The sequence below is a fragment of the Arachis ipaensis genome, chromosome B10 (genome assembly GCF_000816755.2).
Source record: "Arachis ipaensis cultivar K30076 chromosome B10, Araip1.1, whole genome shotgun sequence".
Lineage (NCBI taxonomy): Eukaryota > Viridiplantae > Streptophyta > Magnoliopsida > Fabales > Fabaceae > Arachis > Arachis ipaensis.
In genome coordinates, this window is record NC_029794.2 from 119236306 (window position 1) to 119256470 (window position 20165).

Sequence of the window (20165 nt, forward strand, 5' to 3'; positions counted from 1 at the left end):
CTCGTCACAGTCATTCAATCATTGAATCCTACTCGGAATACCACAGACAAGGTTTAGACCTTCCGGATTCTCTTGAATGCCGCCATCATTCTAGCTTACGCCACGAAGATTCCGGTTGAGAGATCTAAGAGATACTCATTCTAGCTTATTTCATGTAGAACAGAAGTGTTTGTCAGGCACGCGTTCATAAAGGAGAAGGATGATGAGCGTCACACATAATCATCACCTTCATCACGTTCTTGGGTACGAATGGATATCTTAGAAGAGAAATAAGAAGAAGAATTGAATAGAAAACAGTAGTACTTTGCATTAATCTTTGAGGAACAGCAGAGCTCCACACCTTAATCTATGGAGTGTAGAAACTCTACCGTTGAAAATACATAAGTGAAGGTCCAGGCATGGCCGAGATGGCCAGCCCCCTAAACGAGATCAATAGTCTCCTAAGATGAACAATGGAATAAAACTGAGACCAAAAGATCCTAATACAATAGTAAAAGGTCCTATTTATACTAAACTAGTCACTAGGGTTTACATGAGTAAGTAATTGATGAATAAATCCACTTCCGGGGTCCACTTGGTGTGTGTTTGGGCTGAGCTTGAGTGTTACACGCTTTCAAGATGCTAAATATGCATTAATATACAATTAATGGATGGTTTTTTATTTTTAAGCATAGTCGGTTATTACTTATTAATATCTAAAACGGTGCAACTGCGTACGGATCATGATCGGAGCAACTTCCACGATAATGTATTAATTTTGGAATTAAACTAGATAAAAATTATAAGCCAAAGTCAAATGGCTCATACTATAATATTAAAAATACAAGAATAATGCTAGAGAAAAAATAGTATACAATTTTTTTTTATGTAACTTAACCTTTATATATTGTTTCTCACGGTATCCCCCAACTCGACAGGTCAAGGATTAATTCGTTGCGGATCTGAACTCCATTTAAAGGTCTGCCGCTGGCCAATGGGTTACTACATGCACAAAGTAAAATTTGAACCCCCAACACTTGCTTAAACGAGAGTGAGCTGATTACTCGACCAACCCAAGTTGATTACCTTTATAATTATATTATTAGGAAGAAATTGCAAGCTCTAATGCTAGAAAAGGTTCATTGTATATATTCTATGCATATGCAAGCACGGAAGCACCCTTTAATTCTCTTTCAAAAATGTTATCTTCTATTTGAATATTATAAAATAAGTTAATAAATTAAGTAGTTACCTACATACGTGCATAAGGTGCATCATTATGTTATTGATATTTCTTTTAATCTCTTCATATATGGAAAGAGAATAATGTCGCCAAATTTTTCCATTAGATTGACATGCTTACAATCAAGTAATTAATTTACTCATCTATTTAAATAAATATTAAAAATTCAAATCCTGTTTTGTATATACATTATACAACAGCCTATTGGTCAACCTGCTAAGTCAAAAAATACCATGAAAAACAAAGAAAGATTGACATAGCCACATACATTTAGAAAGCCTTAATTCCAATGTTAATTTCCTTTAAACAGTAGTGAATGAAAGCTGCATGGGTTGAGCCAGAACTTTCAATATTTCTTGTTTCGTTGGACTTATTATTATTATTAACCCCTCCCCAAAGATTAGGTATATATTCTTTTCACCTTCTGTTCAAGGATGCAATGAATCTGCAAAGAAACATTTTAGCTTATGGTTGAAGTTGGACCTTGAAATTAACCCATATATATATTATTCATGATTTTTGAGAATACACTCTTTTACATTAGTCTAGCACAACAAAAAAGGACCTAATTACTTCCGTTTCCGGTACATTACTAATATAAATAGTAATGTACCCTTGTACTGTATGATTCACCAATGAGCCAATACCTGTCACTGAGTTTAACATAGAAAAATATGTTCAATAATTGCAAATTCACTAATAATATATCTAAAGTCCTAGTCACACTTGATATAAATTAGTCCAAAACCATATGGATTTAACTTTGAAAACAAAGTATTGTGAGTGAGAAAGAAAGCTCATCAAACCTTAACACATACACTAGTCACTCACATGCAAAGTTTTGGAGAACACAACTTGAACCATTTCTTAACCTAACCTTGTGACAACATCTTCTGTTAGGTTTTGTCATGCATGTGACATAGAAAACACAACAATTATTATAGAATTATATTCTTTGTTTAATAGAAATGTAATTTTAATATTGAGCTACCAAGTTCTCTTACTCTTCTTTATAAATTGGAGGCATGCACCAACCACATAGCCAAGAGTTAAAAGCTAACCTGATTAAAGAGTGCTTGATTTCTAAGTCGTAACCAAAAAAAAATGTGGGAAAGGGGTTCAGTTTCAATTCCTCTAGATACTAGCTACCAAAATAAAAGGAAGATAGAAAACTGAAATTACCAAAATAACCCCAAGAAAGAGAGAAACTAGTATATCCATGGATCCACCAAAGAAATCTAACAAGATCAAGGACATTGTCAGGCTTCAACAGATCCTCAAGAAATGGAGAAGGATTGCCAACTCTTCAAAATCAAGTGACAACAACAACAACAACAATCATAGCGGCAGCACCAGCAGTAAAAGCATCAACTTTCTGAAAAGGACACTTTCTTTGTCCGAACGTGACAAAGGATCGTCGAGCAATGCAGTTCCAAAAGGCTACTTAGCTGTTTGCGTCGGACTAGAGCTCAAGAGATTTGTCATACCCACTGTATATTTGGGTCACCAAGCCTTTCACATGTTGCTAAGAGAAGCTGAAGAAGAGTTCGGGTTTGAGCAGACCGGCGTTCTGAGGATTCCTTGTGAAGTATCTGTGTTTGAGAGTGTCCTGAAGATGGTGGAGGAAAAGGACAAGTTTTCGGCTCACAATTGCGGATTATTCAGTGTAGAAAAGATGATGATGGGGTACTGCTCCTTCAATCAGCTTACTTATTCGCATCATCCTCAAAGTCCTATGTGCAGATAGATAGATAGATAGATAGATAGATAGATAGTATAGGAATCTGACATTGTCCATTTTTTTTTTTTATAATGTTCTTTCTATCTGAAAGTGAAAGTGAAAGTGAAAGTGAGGGAGAGTGATTTAACTAGATGTAAGATAACCCCTTTTGGGGTATTATGAAGCAAATAATGGTTGTTTTATAGAAGTGCTACTCTTAATCATATATAATTCTAGAATGATCTAGAGTTGAAAGTTTTTCATATTTAACAATCAAGTGCTACTCTTGATCATACACATGCAGTATCATATACAGATTATAGAACTTGGAAATAACTCTTCTTTTCAAATTGAACTCACTACCAATTTTTCAAAAGCAAAAGGAGTCAAAAGGTTGTAAAGGACACAATTATTGAACAATAATGATGAAGGAACAGAAAAAAGAAGAGACATTCAAGTATCCTTTGAAATCTGAGAGCTGGAGATCAAAAGTTCCAACACTTCCAGAACAGAAATAGGCAAACAACTATTCCAATGATGGAATAATGTTTAACAATGTTAAATTGCACTTGCTCGCCTTAGAGTCATGTCTATCTAGTGTTTCTAATAGAGATGTCATTTATACATAGTTATTTGAGGGGTCAATTGACACTAGAGATTGTGCAAATGAGTGGAGAATTCACATACACCACTAGAATTGGGTGACCATTGACACTAAATATTCATGTATCACCCAATTCTCTACTAAGGTATGTGAGTTCTCTACTTATTTGGCACGTAAATCATTAGCGCCAATTGACACATTAAACGATTTATGTCCATATAACCAGATTATACTTCTAAATCTTACACTACATAGTTCACATGGGAGCATTCATTTTCAGCAGTTAAACACACATGTAAACATTAAAGCTTGCAAATTCAGCTCTCGTTATACGTGGTATATATGATCTAAGCTAGGGACTTAAACTACTCTTCTATTAAATTCAATAAAAGTTATGTGACCTGTAATATTATAGCACATGCCCAAACAATACAGAGGAATAATTATATGTACTATACATTCATCAATTCAGCAGCAAGGTATAAATGTACAATAAAGATTACTGGCAATTTAATTTCTCAATAAACTGTAAAATCACATTTCATTTAAGATGAAATAGATTCCAGTCAAACAAGGCACAGTATGTCAGTATCAGAGAAGTCAAATAGCTATCCTTAGATCCAAATTCAACCACACATATCATATCTATATTTGGGTCCATGTGTAATCAGTCAGCTAGGAAAGAAAAATCCCAAATAAGTTCTACTTGGAAGAAATAGTGGACAGGTTAATGATGGCATTCAAACAATGTTCCTTTTTATCCAAATTCTTTCTGTTTAAACATAATTAATTTGAATAAAGTGATATGTTAAAAATCAATCTACCTGTATTATCCATTATCTAGATACATTGGACTTCCTGATAAATTTATTTTAACATACCACTTTGTCCAAATTGACTGTTACTCCAAAACAAAGGGAAATAAATGTATTTGGATAATCCAGTAATACTTTGTCCAAATTGATAGTTATTTTGACATGGATACAATATTTGTTATTTGTCACAGGAAAGATCGACTAACTGACTAAACATTTCACAGCATTAAACAATAAACTGAGAAGGCGGGGATGGCATTAGAGTGACAGAGATTAATTGGATTCATTGCAAATAGTGTGCTTAAAGAATTGAACAGAGAAGAAGACTCTTTTGTATTATTACTATGAATCTCAGCTAGTGATAAGGAAAGTTGAGTATGAAAAGAAATAAACAGAAACTAAAGTCTTCAAGTGATAACACCAGGAATGAAAAGAAATGAAAATTGCATTTTCAATCATATCATATTCGGACACAATCATGAGAAATGTCAAAGAAAGATTCAACCTTCTATCCTTTAACTCTCCAACAAGTAGTTGGAATTGAATGCTCCCAAAGTAAGTCCCCAAATCATTTCATTCCTCGCTGTCATCGAAGTTCGGAAAAGTGACACACTTAAAGACCTTGCACCTTGAGCACAAGATATATCCAACCTACACAAATAAAATTACAAAAACACAAGAAGAAAGCTATAAATTCTATTATAACAACACCAACTATCATCTTTAACATCATATATTGGTTTCATTGTCATTTTCCCATTGAGTTAAGTTTTGCATAGTCACCTAATCAAATAATTCTATTGGATGATTATTCAAGTAGCGAGTTTTGCTGAAAAGATCATATGACACTTAGACACTACGTGATTGGATGTCTACGTAAAACACCGACAATGCAGACAAATTGAAGGCTTTTCATTTCCATAGCATGACATTAGTGATAGTGAGAAGTAGTTACAGCTCTGCAGGTAGGACATCTACGGTAGAGGCGCTTGTTTTCAGCTCTGACATTTGTCTTTTGGCCTTTGCAGAAGTCACATAACAACCACCCTTTCCCATTGCAAGGCTCACACATTATGGTGCCATCAACCTTAACACCAACACAACACAACACATTATTTATTGTCCAAAGGAAATAAACTAATCAACCATATTTGTTTGTTAAACACCCTAAATTATGGTGTCCATTCACAACTAACATGATCCAAAAACAAGAGTTTCAATGTTGGATCATAGTTACATGAATTCACCAATTAGATAGTGTACCGCATACCAATTCATCTGCGTACCAAAACGTCATATGTATATTTTTCACATAACTATGTGTTGGAGGAAAGATTCATACTCACCCTTCCACCAAATCTAATATCACATGGGAAATTTGATACATTTCTAACTCCATATATTTACATAAAAATCTAGCATTTGAAAGTTATTTTTGTGACACAAATACAGACATTATAAATAAGTAAACTTGATTTTTTGAAAGGTTTTAACAATTTTTTTATTAGATAAATACTTCTTATATTTTCTATCCAAATGGAAAATTGTCTTTTTTAATAAAAAAGATTTTTTTTAAAAAATATTTTTACTAAAAGCTAATACAAATTCCAACTCATATTTGCATACCACGATTCACGCTTCAAGATCAAGAAAAAGCGTGTTAAATATATAAACAATTATTTAATTTAATATACCTCTACCTATGCTATGCTTTTGAGACAAACGGTTCGACGAAAAATTAAAAAAATAAAAAAGTATAAATCAAAATTTCAAAATGGCAAACACCAAAGAGGAAAGAAAATATCAAAATTGAGGAGTATGAAGACGCAGAAGATAAAGAAACATTTCGATTGATGAAAGGATAAAATATTAACTAAATTAATAAGCATGGTAGCATCAGTAGCATGTACCATTTGTTGCTGAATAGGGGCACACTGAAGTGGCTTCGTGTGAACTACACGGGTGTGCATGGGAGCTGAAGAAGAAGAAGAAAGGGAACCCCAATTTCGCAGAGATGGTGATGTGATTGCAGTAATATTGAACATAGTCGCCATTTCTGGGTTTTGAGCTTCGCTTCTGGTTTTTCCCTTCCTTTCTTCCTTCCATCGCGTTATCCAAAACCCGAAGCCACGTAACACAACTCTAACCCTCGGTTGTGCCAAAATAACATTTATGCCATTGCCACATTAGCCGTAGTGCCTTACAAAGAAAACTATTAATTTTGGATCATGCACGAGAATTTGTGTTTACTTTTTATATATAAGGAAATTATGTGTAGCCAATGAGTAATAGTTCAAATGGCATAGTCTCCTCATACTCAATTAAGAGATTGCGAGTTCGAGTCTCCTATCTTTGATAAAAAAAAAAAAAATTACATGTAATGATCCTTGAAGAGAAAAATGAAAATTGCCAAGCTTAGTTTTATAAAAATATTATTAACATTCAAAAATTGATAAGTTAGCTTAATGAGATATTTGTAATTCTATTGGAATATAAAGAAGATGAAGTATATTAACAGGATATAAGTGGAATATATTGTCTGTAATAATTTAGAATTTAATTTTGATGGACTATCAATGTAACGTAATTTTATACGTGCTTTTAATTATATAACGTTCATCAGTAAAAATAACTATTTTTCATATTAACGTATGTATGATCATCCAAAAAAATGGATATGATTATACGATTGTGTAAAATATTTTACACTGTCAGTACATCAAAATTAAACTCATTAATTTAATGTAATATATACCAATCTATTTTACAGTTACTTTCAATTTAAACTAAGAATTCATATATGATTAAACTGTAAATTCTATTCTTAATTGTGTCGTTTTGGTTTTTTAGATTATTAATTTTGTTGATTGGTTTTCCTTGATGCACCATCGCAGCATCGGCTGTATTTTCTGCATTTAACTTCCTTTACATTTTTTGTCTTCTATTAAAAACGTTATTACTATATGGTGATACTTAATGATATGGTTGTATTTATGTCTTATGTATTATACATTTTTCATTATATAGACATATGTCTCTTTGTGTAATTTTCGTGATTTTTAAGAGTAATAATAGGTAGTATATAATAGGTTTAAATTTCATTCTAAATTTTTTTCGAGATTTAAAGGTGCCATGCACATAAGATATAAGGTCCTGAGAATATCAGAGGCAATCCTAAAATGCCAACACTCAGATTGTGAAACTTAAAGAACTAAAACAGAAACCATGAATCAAGGAGGTTCTCTAAGACTTTCTAAACTTAACCAAGTCCTTAAATCTAGCTAAAACTTAACTAAAATCCTAAATCTCTCCGCCTTTCTTCTGTTCTTTCATCTCCAGTGAAGTTACAAAGACAAACAAGCAGACAATGACAAACACAGGTAGAATACAAGTAATACAGATAGCAAATACAACAAATAGCATATTATAACCACTTAGGCAATCCCAATTAATGCACAATCAAACAAAGCACACATATGCATATAATGAATGTCTATACTACTGGCCGTGAGCTCACGTGTCGGTTAAATCGCCAGAAACCCGACACATCTGGTAGCTAACCCAGATATTTGTCTCTAGGTTGCGCATCTCCAGGAGGATCATAAACGAAAGAGAGTGCCTTTCCACATCAAATGAGTGTGCCTTTCCACCTTGCAACCAGAGAAGAATGTGGGGAAATAATACGAAGGAGAGTGCCTTTCCACTTTCCCCACACCCTCATCACGACAAGAGAGGGAACTTCTGTACTCAACTTGCCATCCGAATACATTTTTCAAGTTAACGAGCAAGCGGGATCGCACCCAAATCTTGCCCTCTCGACCATTCCGGCCACACACATCTCGACCGTTCTGGCCACACACACATCTCGACCATTCCGGCCACACATAGTCATCCCCAATCTCATCATTAACATCTCAGTTCAGTTACTCTAGACCTTCCTTTACTTCCAAGTAACCTTGCTTTCCATAGCCTAATCTCATCACTACACTTAAAACTAGTCTTTAGGAGTTAAAAGAATGAAAATAGAAGATTAGAGGTTTGAATTTGAGCTTTAAAACACAAGATCTATTTTTGCTGAAACAGAGGCTACGCGTATGCGTGGGTACGCGCTTGGACCAGGATGCGTACGCATGCCCCATCTCGCGTACGCATGCAAATCAGGCAGTAGCTACCATATGCAAATGGATGGTATGCGTACGCAAGAATTCCGCATCACACGTATGTGTGGGCGTACGTTTTGTCAAAATTTTTACTTAAGTCTGAAAAGCTGCAGAATTGCAATTTAAATCCCAAACTTCCGACGCGCATAATGTTTTTATTTTAAATCATTTTTCCTCCGTTCTTCGAATGCATAAACTTCATGGACCCGATTTTCATATAAAACAAGTTTGAAATGATTTGAGAGTCCGGAAGCCAAGTTCTGACTCGCCGAAGTTCGGCCTAAGAACCAATTTTTTACACAACCTCAAAATCTCTATTTTCTTTAAAACTCAACTTACCATCTTTATATCCATCAACACAACACATCTATATCAATACCACAACAATCTCCTCATCCTTACCATTTCTTAATTCACCCATATCATGCATCAACATCTCAAATAATTAACAAGATGAGCATATCCCTTATTCATTATATATATACAAACACATATCATTATCAACTCATCACTAAACTCTTATCCAACCAGCATTAAGCTCACAATATATCAATTAACACTTATCCAACAAGCACCAAATCCATATCACAATTCTTATCAAAGCCACTAAGCATTAAATATACTTATATGTTCCAACCTATCCTATGGTCACCTAGCCTAAGTTTTCACAGAACATTATATATTAAATACATGAAACATAAACCATACCTTGGCCGATTTCTACATATAATCTGAGACACCAATAAAAGGCACTAAACACAGCCCCAAGGGTCCAAAACTTCCAAAGCAATAACTTCCAAGCTCCACCAAGTCTCAAGTGTCCACAATTTAAGCTCCAATTTACAAATACATACACCTAATACACATTACCACATATATATACAAATTTCAATACCCAAAAACTCACATAATCAAGGGTTTGACTAGGGTTGAAGATCCTTACCGTATATGTGCTTCAATTAAGCCAAAACCTACCAATTCCTCAAGTCAATTTGATCCTAGAACATCAAATTAACCAAAATCTCAATACCCAAAACCCTAACATTTTCGAACTGAAGAAGAGGGAATAGGAGCTGAGAATGTGATTTTCTCACCTTGAAAGGTACCGGACTTTGTAGAGCTCGTCTCTGCAGATACGTGGCCGCAAACGGTGCAGCGATCGGAGTTCTGGATTGAAAGATGTGGCAAGTTGAAATTGAGCAAGGGTTTGGAATCAATTTTCTTCTTCCCCTTTTGCATGCTCAGCGTGAAAACGGTGATGATGAAGTGAAATGAGCTGAAGCTCATTAGATCATGTATGTTGGACTGGGCCTTGGGCTCAATACGGGCCCGGTTCGCCCGGTTCAGCCCGTTCGGCCCAATCTTGGGCCAAATTCTTTAAAATTAGTGTCAAAATTCTCGTTTTTAGTTTTCTCTATCTCATTAAGCTATAAAATTCTATTTTCTAATTTGCTTGATTACTAATTAAGTTATTAGTTAATTATTTACTAATTATTCGGGGTTCACAGTCATTCTGGGAATAAAGACCTTATTGACACAGTTGTCAGAATTTAATAATCTTGCCTCGATAACTGATAAACCACTATTTTATGGTTTATCTTGTGCTTAATTGAGTGGTTTTTATCAATCATTTGCACACTTGTTTATACAATTTTATTTTACAATTTCTTTTCAATTTTGTTATATGATTGAAAACTTGCTTTCCGAGCCTTTAAATTGTATATTTTTAACTCCCCTTTATACCATTCGATGCCGTGATCTGTGCGTTAAGTGTTTTCAGGTTTTATGGGGCAGGAATGGCTTAGAGGATAGAAAGGAAGCTTGCAAAAATGGAAGGAACACAAGAAATAAAGGAGACGACCAGCGAGGATCGACGCGTGCGCGTACCTGATGCGTACGCATGACTAGCGCAGAAAACAAGCGACGCGTACGCGTGACCAGGATTTTTGTCAATCGACGCGTACGCGTGACTGACGCGTATGCGTGACATGCGCTACCTGCAGAAATCGCAGAAAATGCTGGGAGTGATTTTGGGCCAAGTTTGGACCCAGTTTTCAGCCCAGAAACACAGACTAGAGCCAAGGGACAAGCAGAGACTCAACAGACATTCTCATTCGCATAGTTTTTAGTTTTAGATTGGAATCTTAGAGAGAAATTACTCTTCCTCTAGGTTTTTCTACACACTCATAGTTCTTATAGTTTATGCTTTTGCTTTGGATATTAAGAAGAGTCACTACCTCCGTTGAAGTTGCTATTATTCTAGTTTGCTTTCTTATTCCTTTACTCCTTTGATTACTTATTAACCCTGTTCAGATAAGGATGTTGCATTTTGGGATTTATTAATGCAAAGAACTATTTTTACTTTTAATTAATTTTCAATTCCTGTTTTATTTAATTTATCATGTCTTCTTCTTATATTTCTGTGAACGCTATATTCTTGACAATGGAGTAGACTTCCAACTTGACTTGGGGGTTGATTAAAAGGAGACCCTTGAGTTGGAATGCTCAAGTGATTAGTTAAATTGGAAGTTGTTGGCTAACTCTCTAGGCACTAACGCTAATCCTTCCTAAGGGAGAGGATTAGGACTTGTGAATAAGAGTTAGCTCAATCACTTGACTTTCCTTTATTTAGTAAGGGTTAACTAAGTGAAAACAACAACCTCTTGATACTATACTTGGAAAAATCTAACAAGGATAGAACTTCCAATTAATCTTCCCGCTTTTTATTTTGAATATATAAATCTATTTTAATTCACATTGCTTTAATTTACCATCATTTAATTTTCTGCTCTTCAACTCTTAAAATTCCTCGAAAAACTCCTGACTAATAAAATGGCACTCTTTTGTCAACTCATTGGGAGACGACCTGGGATTTCTACTCCCAGTATTTTCATTCTAATTTTGTGACAACCCTTCTAAATTGATAAGCGGATTTTCGTCGGTTAAGAACTGTACTTACAACGCTGTTCTTACTATAATTTCCTAATTGGCTAATTTCCGCTCCGTCAATAACTTTATCTCCAAGTCTTGTAATTATCAATCTAGTGCCATTGCAAAGCCCTGAAGAGCGATCAATATTTCTAATAAGCATGACAGGGCAACCAACTCTTAGCTTCAATTCATAATTTGGAACCCCAGAACATTTAATTGTTGCTAAAATCTCCGGTGTGTGCATGCCTTCAATTTCATTGTTACCTCCTTCGAACAAACATTTATTGGAACTAACATAAGACTTGCATGCATTGTTGTTCAGTTCGATCATGTAATCATTCACCTCATCTACCGCATTAATTGTAGGAGCCAAAATAGCTCGACCTTTCAAGTGGCCTTCGTTATCCATGTCAGCAATATAATCAGAATAGATTGCTTCAACGATTGCTTCAATTGGATCATTATAATAGGTGATAAGGAATTCAGGAAGTATGCTAATCAAATTGCACTCGTCACTCATTCCTTTCGATATTCCATTGTCGACATGAAGAATCCATTCGGCAAATTGCTGCAAATCTTGTATGCCACTATCTGCAGCCATGGATTCCAGCTGCATGTTTATGGTTAGCTTTAATATTTCACAATGCTGCCATAGATATGATGAATTCAAAGACGCATTGACGATGTCTTGTCTTGTTCCCTTTGGAATCACTGGCAAGATTTGCCTAAAATCTCCACCAAAGACTATTGTTTTTCCTCCGAATGGCATCTCTGGGCTTTCATCATGTTTGAACCTCATCAAATCTTTCATTGTCTTATCCAGTGCTTCGAAACAAAATTTGCTCATCATATGAGCTTCGTCCCAGATTATTAGCTTTACTCTTACAATTAACTCTGCCAATGGACTTCCCTGCTTGATATTGCAAGTAGAGAATTCATCTGGGGTTAATGGTATGGCAAATCTAGAATGTGCAGCCCGACCTTCAGGTAACAATAGAGAGGCAATACCGGTAGAGGCAACAGTTAGGACTATCTGTCCCTTTGATCTCAATGCTGAAGCTAAAGTTTTCCAAAGGAAAGTCTTTCCTGTACCTCCATGGCCATACAAAAAAAACATACGTCTATGTTGACTTTCTACAGCATTCATGATCTTATCATATACTCTCCTTTGCTCTGTAGTTAATTTGGACAGGCATTGAATGTGTTGCCTTTGTAATTCAACACGATCATAATTTAACTCATCAAAGATCATCTTGTTTCATGTTCTAAGATGGTCAATATCCCCTGATGGAAATGGCATTATCGGATAATCCTGCAAGCTTTTGGCATTACTGTTCAAGATTTGTTCAATCTCAATCAAAGTTAGGTCCTTTAATTCTTCATCGCTGAATGATGAGGGCCAAAAATAGGTTCGAAATTTCACAAAATAGAATTTCTTCATTGCAAGTATAGTCCAAACCGATAATTGACCAGCATCAAGGTTTAATTCAAAGATGTTACAATCAACACAAAATAACCGAGAGTATTTAAACTCTTGGGTCGTTCTTCCTAGGAATTGCAATGAAGTACTCAATTATTGGCTATGGAAAAATGGGATTGAGATTGCAAGAGGCAAGTAATGTAAATAGCAAGGAATTAAAGAAGCATGCAATAACTAAATATCAAAGGCAATTTAACTCAAGGCAATAAAGCAAAAGAAAGGAAAATTCAAATGCTAATAAACCTCTTGGCAAGGAGTGAGAGTTAAGGTTACCTATCCTAGCCATTGACCACAAACATATGATGATTATGAAGAGTTAATCCTACTTAGTCAACCCTAACATCGAGGATAAGTCAAATAGGCATAATTGATCTCAATCCACAAGTCCTAGCCAACTCACTAATTAGCTTAGTGAAAGACTAGCGTTAGTGGAAACCAAATCAACTAACTACCCTAATATATCAATCAAGAATGGATATCAATGACTCAAAGTCACCAAAGTCCTCAATTCCAAGCCAAGAGTATGGAAAACTACACTAAAACTAACCCAAGCATTTTATCAAACACTTGGTGTGCATGAAAATAAAAGCATATTAAATTGCAATAAAAATAAAATCTAAAGCTACCAAATGTAAGATAACAACAATAATAACTCAATTAAATGACAATAAACAAAGAAACATCAAATTACATTAAATGAAAATTAAGATCAACAAGAGTTCATAAAACTAAAAAGTGGCATAGATGAGAAATTAACAAAAGAAACTAAGAAAATTAAGACAAGAGAGTGTGAAAGCATAAATGAAACTACATTAAAACAAGAATTAAAATCTTAAATTAAAAGGAAAATTAAACTAAGAACCTTAATTCTAGAAAAAAGGGGGAGCTTCTCTCTCTAGAAAATACCCTACAAAATGATACTAAGCTAAACGTAATTGCTCCCCCTTTGTTTTCTCTTGAATTCTGCTTGAAATAGCTTCAAAAATGAGTTGGGTTGGATTTTGGAGGCCCAAAATTCGCCCCCAACATATTGCATTTAATGAGGTCATGTGCTGCTTGTCACGCATACGCGTGGGTCACACGTACGCATCACTTGACGAATTCTGGTCATGCGTACGCCTCGCATGACAGATTTTCAAAACTTCATTTATTCATGAATTCTTCGCTTTACATGTTTTTTCTTCACTTCTTCAATCTATACTTGCCTTATAAACCTGAAATCACTCAACAAACACATCAAGGCATCAAATGAAATTAAAGTGAATAGAATTTAGCGATTTTAGGGCTTAAAAAGCATGTTTTTACTTTTGAGCACAAATTAGGAAGAATTCACAAAACCATGCTATTTCATTGAATAAATGTAAGAAAAATTGATAAAATCCACTCAATTAAAGCAAATAAATACCATGAAATATGGATTTATTACTTAACACCAAATCTGAGATGTTGACAAAGTAAAAACATTAGTTACTGTAATTATGGAAAATATATGGTACATGAAAAAATTACTATGAAAACATGTAAGCTACAACACTTTAAAGATATAAAATTTAATAAAAAGGTTTATCATTGGAGTTGTCTGCTTACCAAATAGGCCAAACATGGCTTTGTGATTATGCAAAATCCCATCACATAATAAGATGGCAATTTCTTCCCGTACAGCTTCAGGTCGCACCATTGAGTTAGACCACAATAGAGTCGCAAACAATTTTCGCAAATAATGACCTGAGCCCCAATGTCTTGCTTCTTTAATGGCATCAATATATTCTTTGTCGTCATTAAGTAGTCCACATGCATAGCATGCATCTCGGGATGATGAGTAGATAACACCATTGTAGGTTCAAATATCTGCATAGCTTATTAGTCCCTTTACAATATTTAACAACATCCTTAAGTAATATAGCTCACCAGATGATGGTGGAACGAAATCATCCTTCCAATGACTTGATGACTTTTCCTAGGTTCCCAAACTCGAGGTGAAGGTTTTCAAATAAACTTTGCTGGAAACTCAGTGTATGTTAGTTCTCTAGCTTCCGCATATTTTTCGTTAGCTACAAACCACGCTAGAAACATGGACTCTTTTACAGTGGCCTTTGCGAGAGCTTCAACTAACGATTCATTATCTGTAAATACAACAGGTTGTTGATCTGGTAAATGAAAACTCAGCCTCTCAACAGATGGATTTCTATAGTGAATGTCATAGGAAAATATCCTCCAGCCAGCTTCACAAGGAGATATATATCGACAATCATAAAACAGTTTTACTTTATCAACTTTCGTACTTGAATTGTCACTGGTGGAGTTTCTGTAAAAAGAGGCTATGACGCGATCACTCCCTTTGTTTACATATTTGAACAAATACTTGATATATCTTAATTGGTTACACCATTCCACATTAATGTGAGCACGGTATTTTAGTAACAACAATCTATTATGTGGCACAACATATCTATTGTCAAGATGAATTCCAGACACTTCCACTATGTGTCCATTATTTCGACGCCTATAAACTGGGTAACCATCTTCGTCAACTGTAGTAACTTCGTTGAACTTCTTAGGAAAATGACGCATACAACGTCCTTCTTCTATGCAAGGGGAAGTTGGCTTTCTAAGACCACATAGATCATGCAGCATGAAACTCTTGACAGCTTTGTAGTATGCATTATCAACATCACGATTGGGAATCTCAGCACAGATGATTTTGTCTATGTCCGCAGGGTTTGGATACTTATCTTGCTCATGTAAGAACAATAGTATATGTGCGTGTGGAAGTTCTCTCTTTTGGAACTCTATTGTATAAATAAATGGGGAAAAAACAACGCTTGAATGGTATTAATGCGTCTAATTTAGAATAAGGAAGCAATTATGAATGTCATGGGAAAAAATTGCAAAATTTATATGTAAATTATATACCTGCTTTGGTAGAACCAAATAATTTGTTGTATCTAAGATCTTTAATCATCTTGTCTACTTTAACTTTGAAGAGTCTACAAATGATGTCTGGCCTGTCATCTGGTTTGAGCTTGTGCTTTGCACAATATCGTTGTATTTCATCCCATTGCGAATTGCAAGTAAAAGTGATGAACATATTTGGATAACCGACGCATATACATATTGCTATTGCGTCTTGATAATTTTGTATCATGTATCTTGTCCCACCAGTAAATGTTGCCCGGAGTATAATTCTCTTTCCTTTTGAGGTTGCATTTGTCTCGCCATTGAAAACGGCATCTCGAAGGCCATTGTATATTTCAATCTGGCGCTTTCAAACATTGAGAATGCATCAACTAATAATTGTTGGAATAATCGATGGGAATATAAGAGGACACCATTGTGTGAAGGCCAATCTTGGATTCGAAATGCGAAAAAGTCTTGCATTGTGACATATTTGTCTTCATTAGTTTCTCCTTTTTCAATTTTGTTCAATGGAATATCTTCTCTCCACCCATCTTCACTATAAGGGAATAACAGTGGATACTGTAAGCCTAGATAGGAGGGGTGTAGCTCAGTTATTCTTTGAAGTGACCCTGATTTATTCTAGACAATAATATCTCGTTCTATTGTAGATCCATCAAAATAACCAACAACTAAGCCAGCAACTTCAGAAACTGAAGGCAAATTTTATCTGCGTCCATCCTTTCCTTTCTTTCTTACAAGACATAGCCGAATTAATTCAATAGCTTCAGCAGCAAGTGCATCCCGAGCAAGCCGAAATGATTTTGCCAGCACATTATGATGATCAAGCATAATTTTGATGGTCGAGACAATATCCGCATGAAGGTTGCTCAAATTATCCCTTGAGCTGGAAAAAATAAGTTCAAATCATATAAATATAAATCTGTGACCTGACTTTGAACTAAAATTCAACCTGCTTTTAGTTGAGCATTAAAAGAAATCGTATGTAAATTACCTCACAGCAACGATTCGATTTTGTATCTCGTTTTGAGTATCATATATATATAGTTGTGCAAATTTTGCTATTCCTCTATATGGTGGAAGCAAACTTTCCATTAAATGATAGTTTTGTCCATGTAAGATGAAGGTGGGGGGCCCATGACTTTGATTAATCGACCTCTGTACCTTACCCCCTAATGATGTGAAAGCAAACATACTGTTGTAGCTCCTAATATTCAATCGAAAGTGATCGGATTTGTCATTGGTGTCAAAGTAAAGTTTCCTGAAAGATTCAGGCGGTGCTTGCATCATAGGAAGTTGAACCTGACCTCGCCGGCAACATAGTGTAAAATTAGAAGATTTGGCATTATAATACTTTTCTATGTACTCTTCATACCAGAATATAGCTCCACAGTGTTGGCATGGAAATTGTGGATCACCGATATCCCAGCAAGCTACAAAAAAAGCAAATAAAGTGATATGTAAACTAATATATCGATTTGCAGAATGCACCTTCAATATGATTTAGATTTTGTTGATTGTGTGTATTTAATCAACTATGGTAACGTTGACTTTAATTAAGCTTAATTGAAACAGATTAATGACACAATTAAACTTAACGGAATACAATAATGGAAAAATTGACTTAGTGGAATAAATTAAACGTTTTATTTTTAGAAACATGTCGACTAATATGTGTAAAGAAAAATATTAACGTAAATAGTTAAATTTAATAGATATTATTGTACCAAACATTACATGAATTTAATAGTGTAAACAGGAAAATAAATATTAGCATTAAAACAAATCTAATTTTATTTGAGTCATTAACTAAAAAGTCCGTTAAATTACAATATTGAGTTTTTTTCATAGCTTTTTTTTGTATACCGCCTTATCTCTACGTTTTTGTTAGTGCATACACAACTGCCTATATATATATAACTTCATGCATAAATTTGACCACAATTAGAAATTAACATTCATCTATTACTCTACTGTGTCATAAGCTTTTATCATTCTTCTGGATTTATTTTTTTAAATTATCAATATTCATTTAAGAGTCTCTACTAACATTATGTTATGCTTAATATTAATAATGAATTTGTTCAAAAAATATCCATCCGCATTTTCTTAATTGATGAATTCAATATCATTATTAATTTAGTATTTTTTTATGCAACTAGTGTTACTGTTTTTGGCTGACGTTTGATTCTAGCTTTTGAAGCAAAATGTATAATGTCATAGCAACAGTATTTTATTTTAAAGTAGATATATTCTCGACGAGCCTCAATATTTTTTTCCATGCCGTACAGTCCAGAAATTTTTATTTGTAAATTTATATAATTAAATTGTAAAATTCATTTTAGATTGAAATAATTCAAATCTTTTGTAATATTTTGCACAACGTCGCCGTTACACTTTAAATTTTATATTCTCAAACAACAACATATCTGTTATTTGATTAAATTGGCATACACCTTTGTTTTGAAAATTATAGTCGTCAACGTATAATATAGTTTATACTGATGCTGTACTATCCTCGAATTATTTTTTTAATTTATATAATTGAATTTTAAATTTTACTTTAGATTGAAAAATTCGTGATCTTTAAAAATATTCTGCACAATGTTGACCTTAGACTAAAAATTTCGTATTTTAACATGGCAACATATCTATTAATTAACTAAATCGGCATACTGCTTTGTTCGAAAAATGAAATTCGTCAGGCTAAAATATACTATAAATTCATGCTCTTTTATCTTAATTATCAGTATATATTTATTACTTACATGACTGGTGCTGATGACAAAAAAAAAAAACAGTTTTAGCTTTTTTTTTATTTTATGCCTTCTAGCAGCTACTGTTACTGTTTTTGGCTCACGGTTGATTTTAATTTTCGAAGGAAAAAATAAAATGTCTCGAGAAGAGTTTTTTTTTTCAAAGTAGGTATTTAACCCTGACCTTCGCCAATATTTTTTTTTCATGCTAGACTGTTTTAGAGTTTTCTTAAAAATTAATATAATTAATTCAAAATTTTGTTTTTTATTGAAATAATTCGTCATCTATGCAAAATTTTTGCACAACGTCGACGTTTTAAATTTCATATTTTAAAATAGCAACATAACTTTGATTTAACTAAATCGGCTTACTACTTTGTTCTAAAAATTATATTAGTCTATGTATATAACTTTAATAATTCAATTCTAAAATTTAATTTACATTAAAAAAATTCATCATCTTTTGTAATATTTTGCAAGATGTTGCTGTTACACTTTAAATCTTGTATTAAAGTAAATAGCAACATATATCTTATTTAATTAAATCGGCATACTATTTTGTTTTAAAATTTATATTTCTAAATGTAAAATATACTTTAAATTTATGCTATTTTACCTTAATTATCGTTATATATTTTTTGCACTTACATGACACGTGCAGGCGAAGAGAAAACACAGTTTGAGTATATAATATTATTTTATTCTATACCTTCCTGCAGCTAGTGTTATTGGCTTTACCCCACGATTGATTCTAACTTTCCAAGCAAAAAATTCAATATCTTGGGTACAGTTTTTTATTTCAAAGCAGCTATTTAACTTTAGCTGCCGCAATATTTTTGTAAATTTATAAAATTCAATTCTAAAATTTATTTTAGATTGAAATAACTTGTGATCTTTTGTAAGATTCTGCACAACGTCGAATTCAGACTTTAAATTTTGCATTTTAAGATAGCAACATGTGTCTTATTTAATTAAATCGCCATACTGCTTTGTTTAAAAAATTATATTAGTCAAGGTATGTAAATTTATATAATTCGATTATGAAATTTATTTTAGATTGAAATAACTCATCATCTTTTGTAATATTCGGCACAGCGTTGCCGTTACATTTTAAATTTCAGATTTTAAGATAGCAACATATATCTTATTTGACTAAATTGGCATACTGTTTTATTTTAAAAATTATATTCGTGAAGATATAATCTACTTTAAATTCATGTTCTTTTACCTTAATTATCACTATATATTTTTCACACTTGCGTTACATGTGTTGGCAAAGAAATAAGACAGTTTTAAATTTCATAATTTTTTTAGTAATTTTATGGTTTCTTTCCAGCTAGTGTTACTGTCTTTGGGTCAGGGTTGATTCTCGCTGTTGAAGCAAAAAATAGAATGTCCCGACAATATTTTTTTATTTCAAAGTAACTATTTAACCCCGACAAGCGTCATTATTTTTTGTGCACGCTGAATTGTACATGAATTTTTTATTAAATTTTATTTTACATTGAAATAATTAATTATGTTTTCTTAATTGATGAATTTAATATATGGATTAAATAAT

General features: G+C 33.5%; 3 protein-coding genes across 3 annotated transcripts; 1 reads left to right on the forward strand and 2 right to left on the reverse strand.

The window, feature by feature from the left end:
* LOC107623293 (auxin-responsive protein SAUR71) lies at positions 1406 to 3319 on the forward strand. The gene has a single exon (XM_016325501.2). The coding sequence runs from the start codon at positions 2442 to 2444 to the stop codon at positions 2967 to 2969; it is 528 nt and encodes a 175-aa protein (XP_016180987.1). The 5' UTR covers positions 1406 to 2441; the 3' UTR covers positions 2970 to 3319.
* LOC107623294 lies at positions 4665 to 6554 on the reverse strand. The gene is made up of 3 exons (XM_016325502.1): positions 6272 to 6554; positions 5317 to 5448; positions 4665 to 5012 (listed from the first exon to the last, which is right to left on the reverse strand). Exons 1-3 carry the CDS (start codon positions 6413 to 6415, stop codon positions 4935 to 4937), a joined length of 354 nt encoding a protein of 117 aa, XP_016180988.1. The 5' UTR covers positions 6416 to 6554; the 3' UTR covers positions 4665 to 4934.
* On the reverse strand, positions 9560 to 12599 carry LOC107621065 (ATP-dependent DNA helicase pif1-like). The gene is made up of 2 exons (XM_021114666.1): positions 11481 to 12599; positions 9560 to 9883 (listed from the first exon to the last, which is right to left on the reverse strand). Exons 1-2 carry the CDS (start codon positions 12597 to 12599, stop codon positions 9560 to 9562), a joined length of 1443 nt encoding a protein of 480 aa, XP_020970325.1.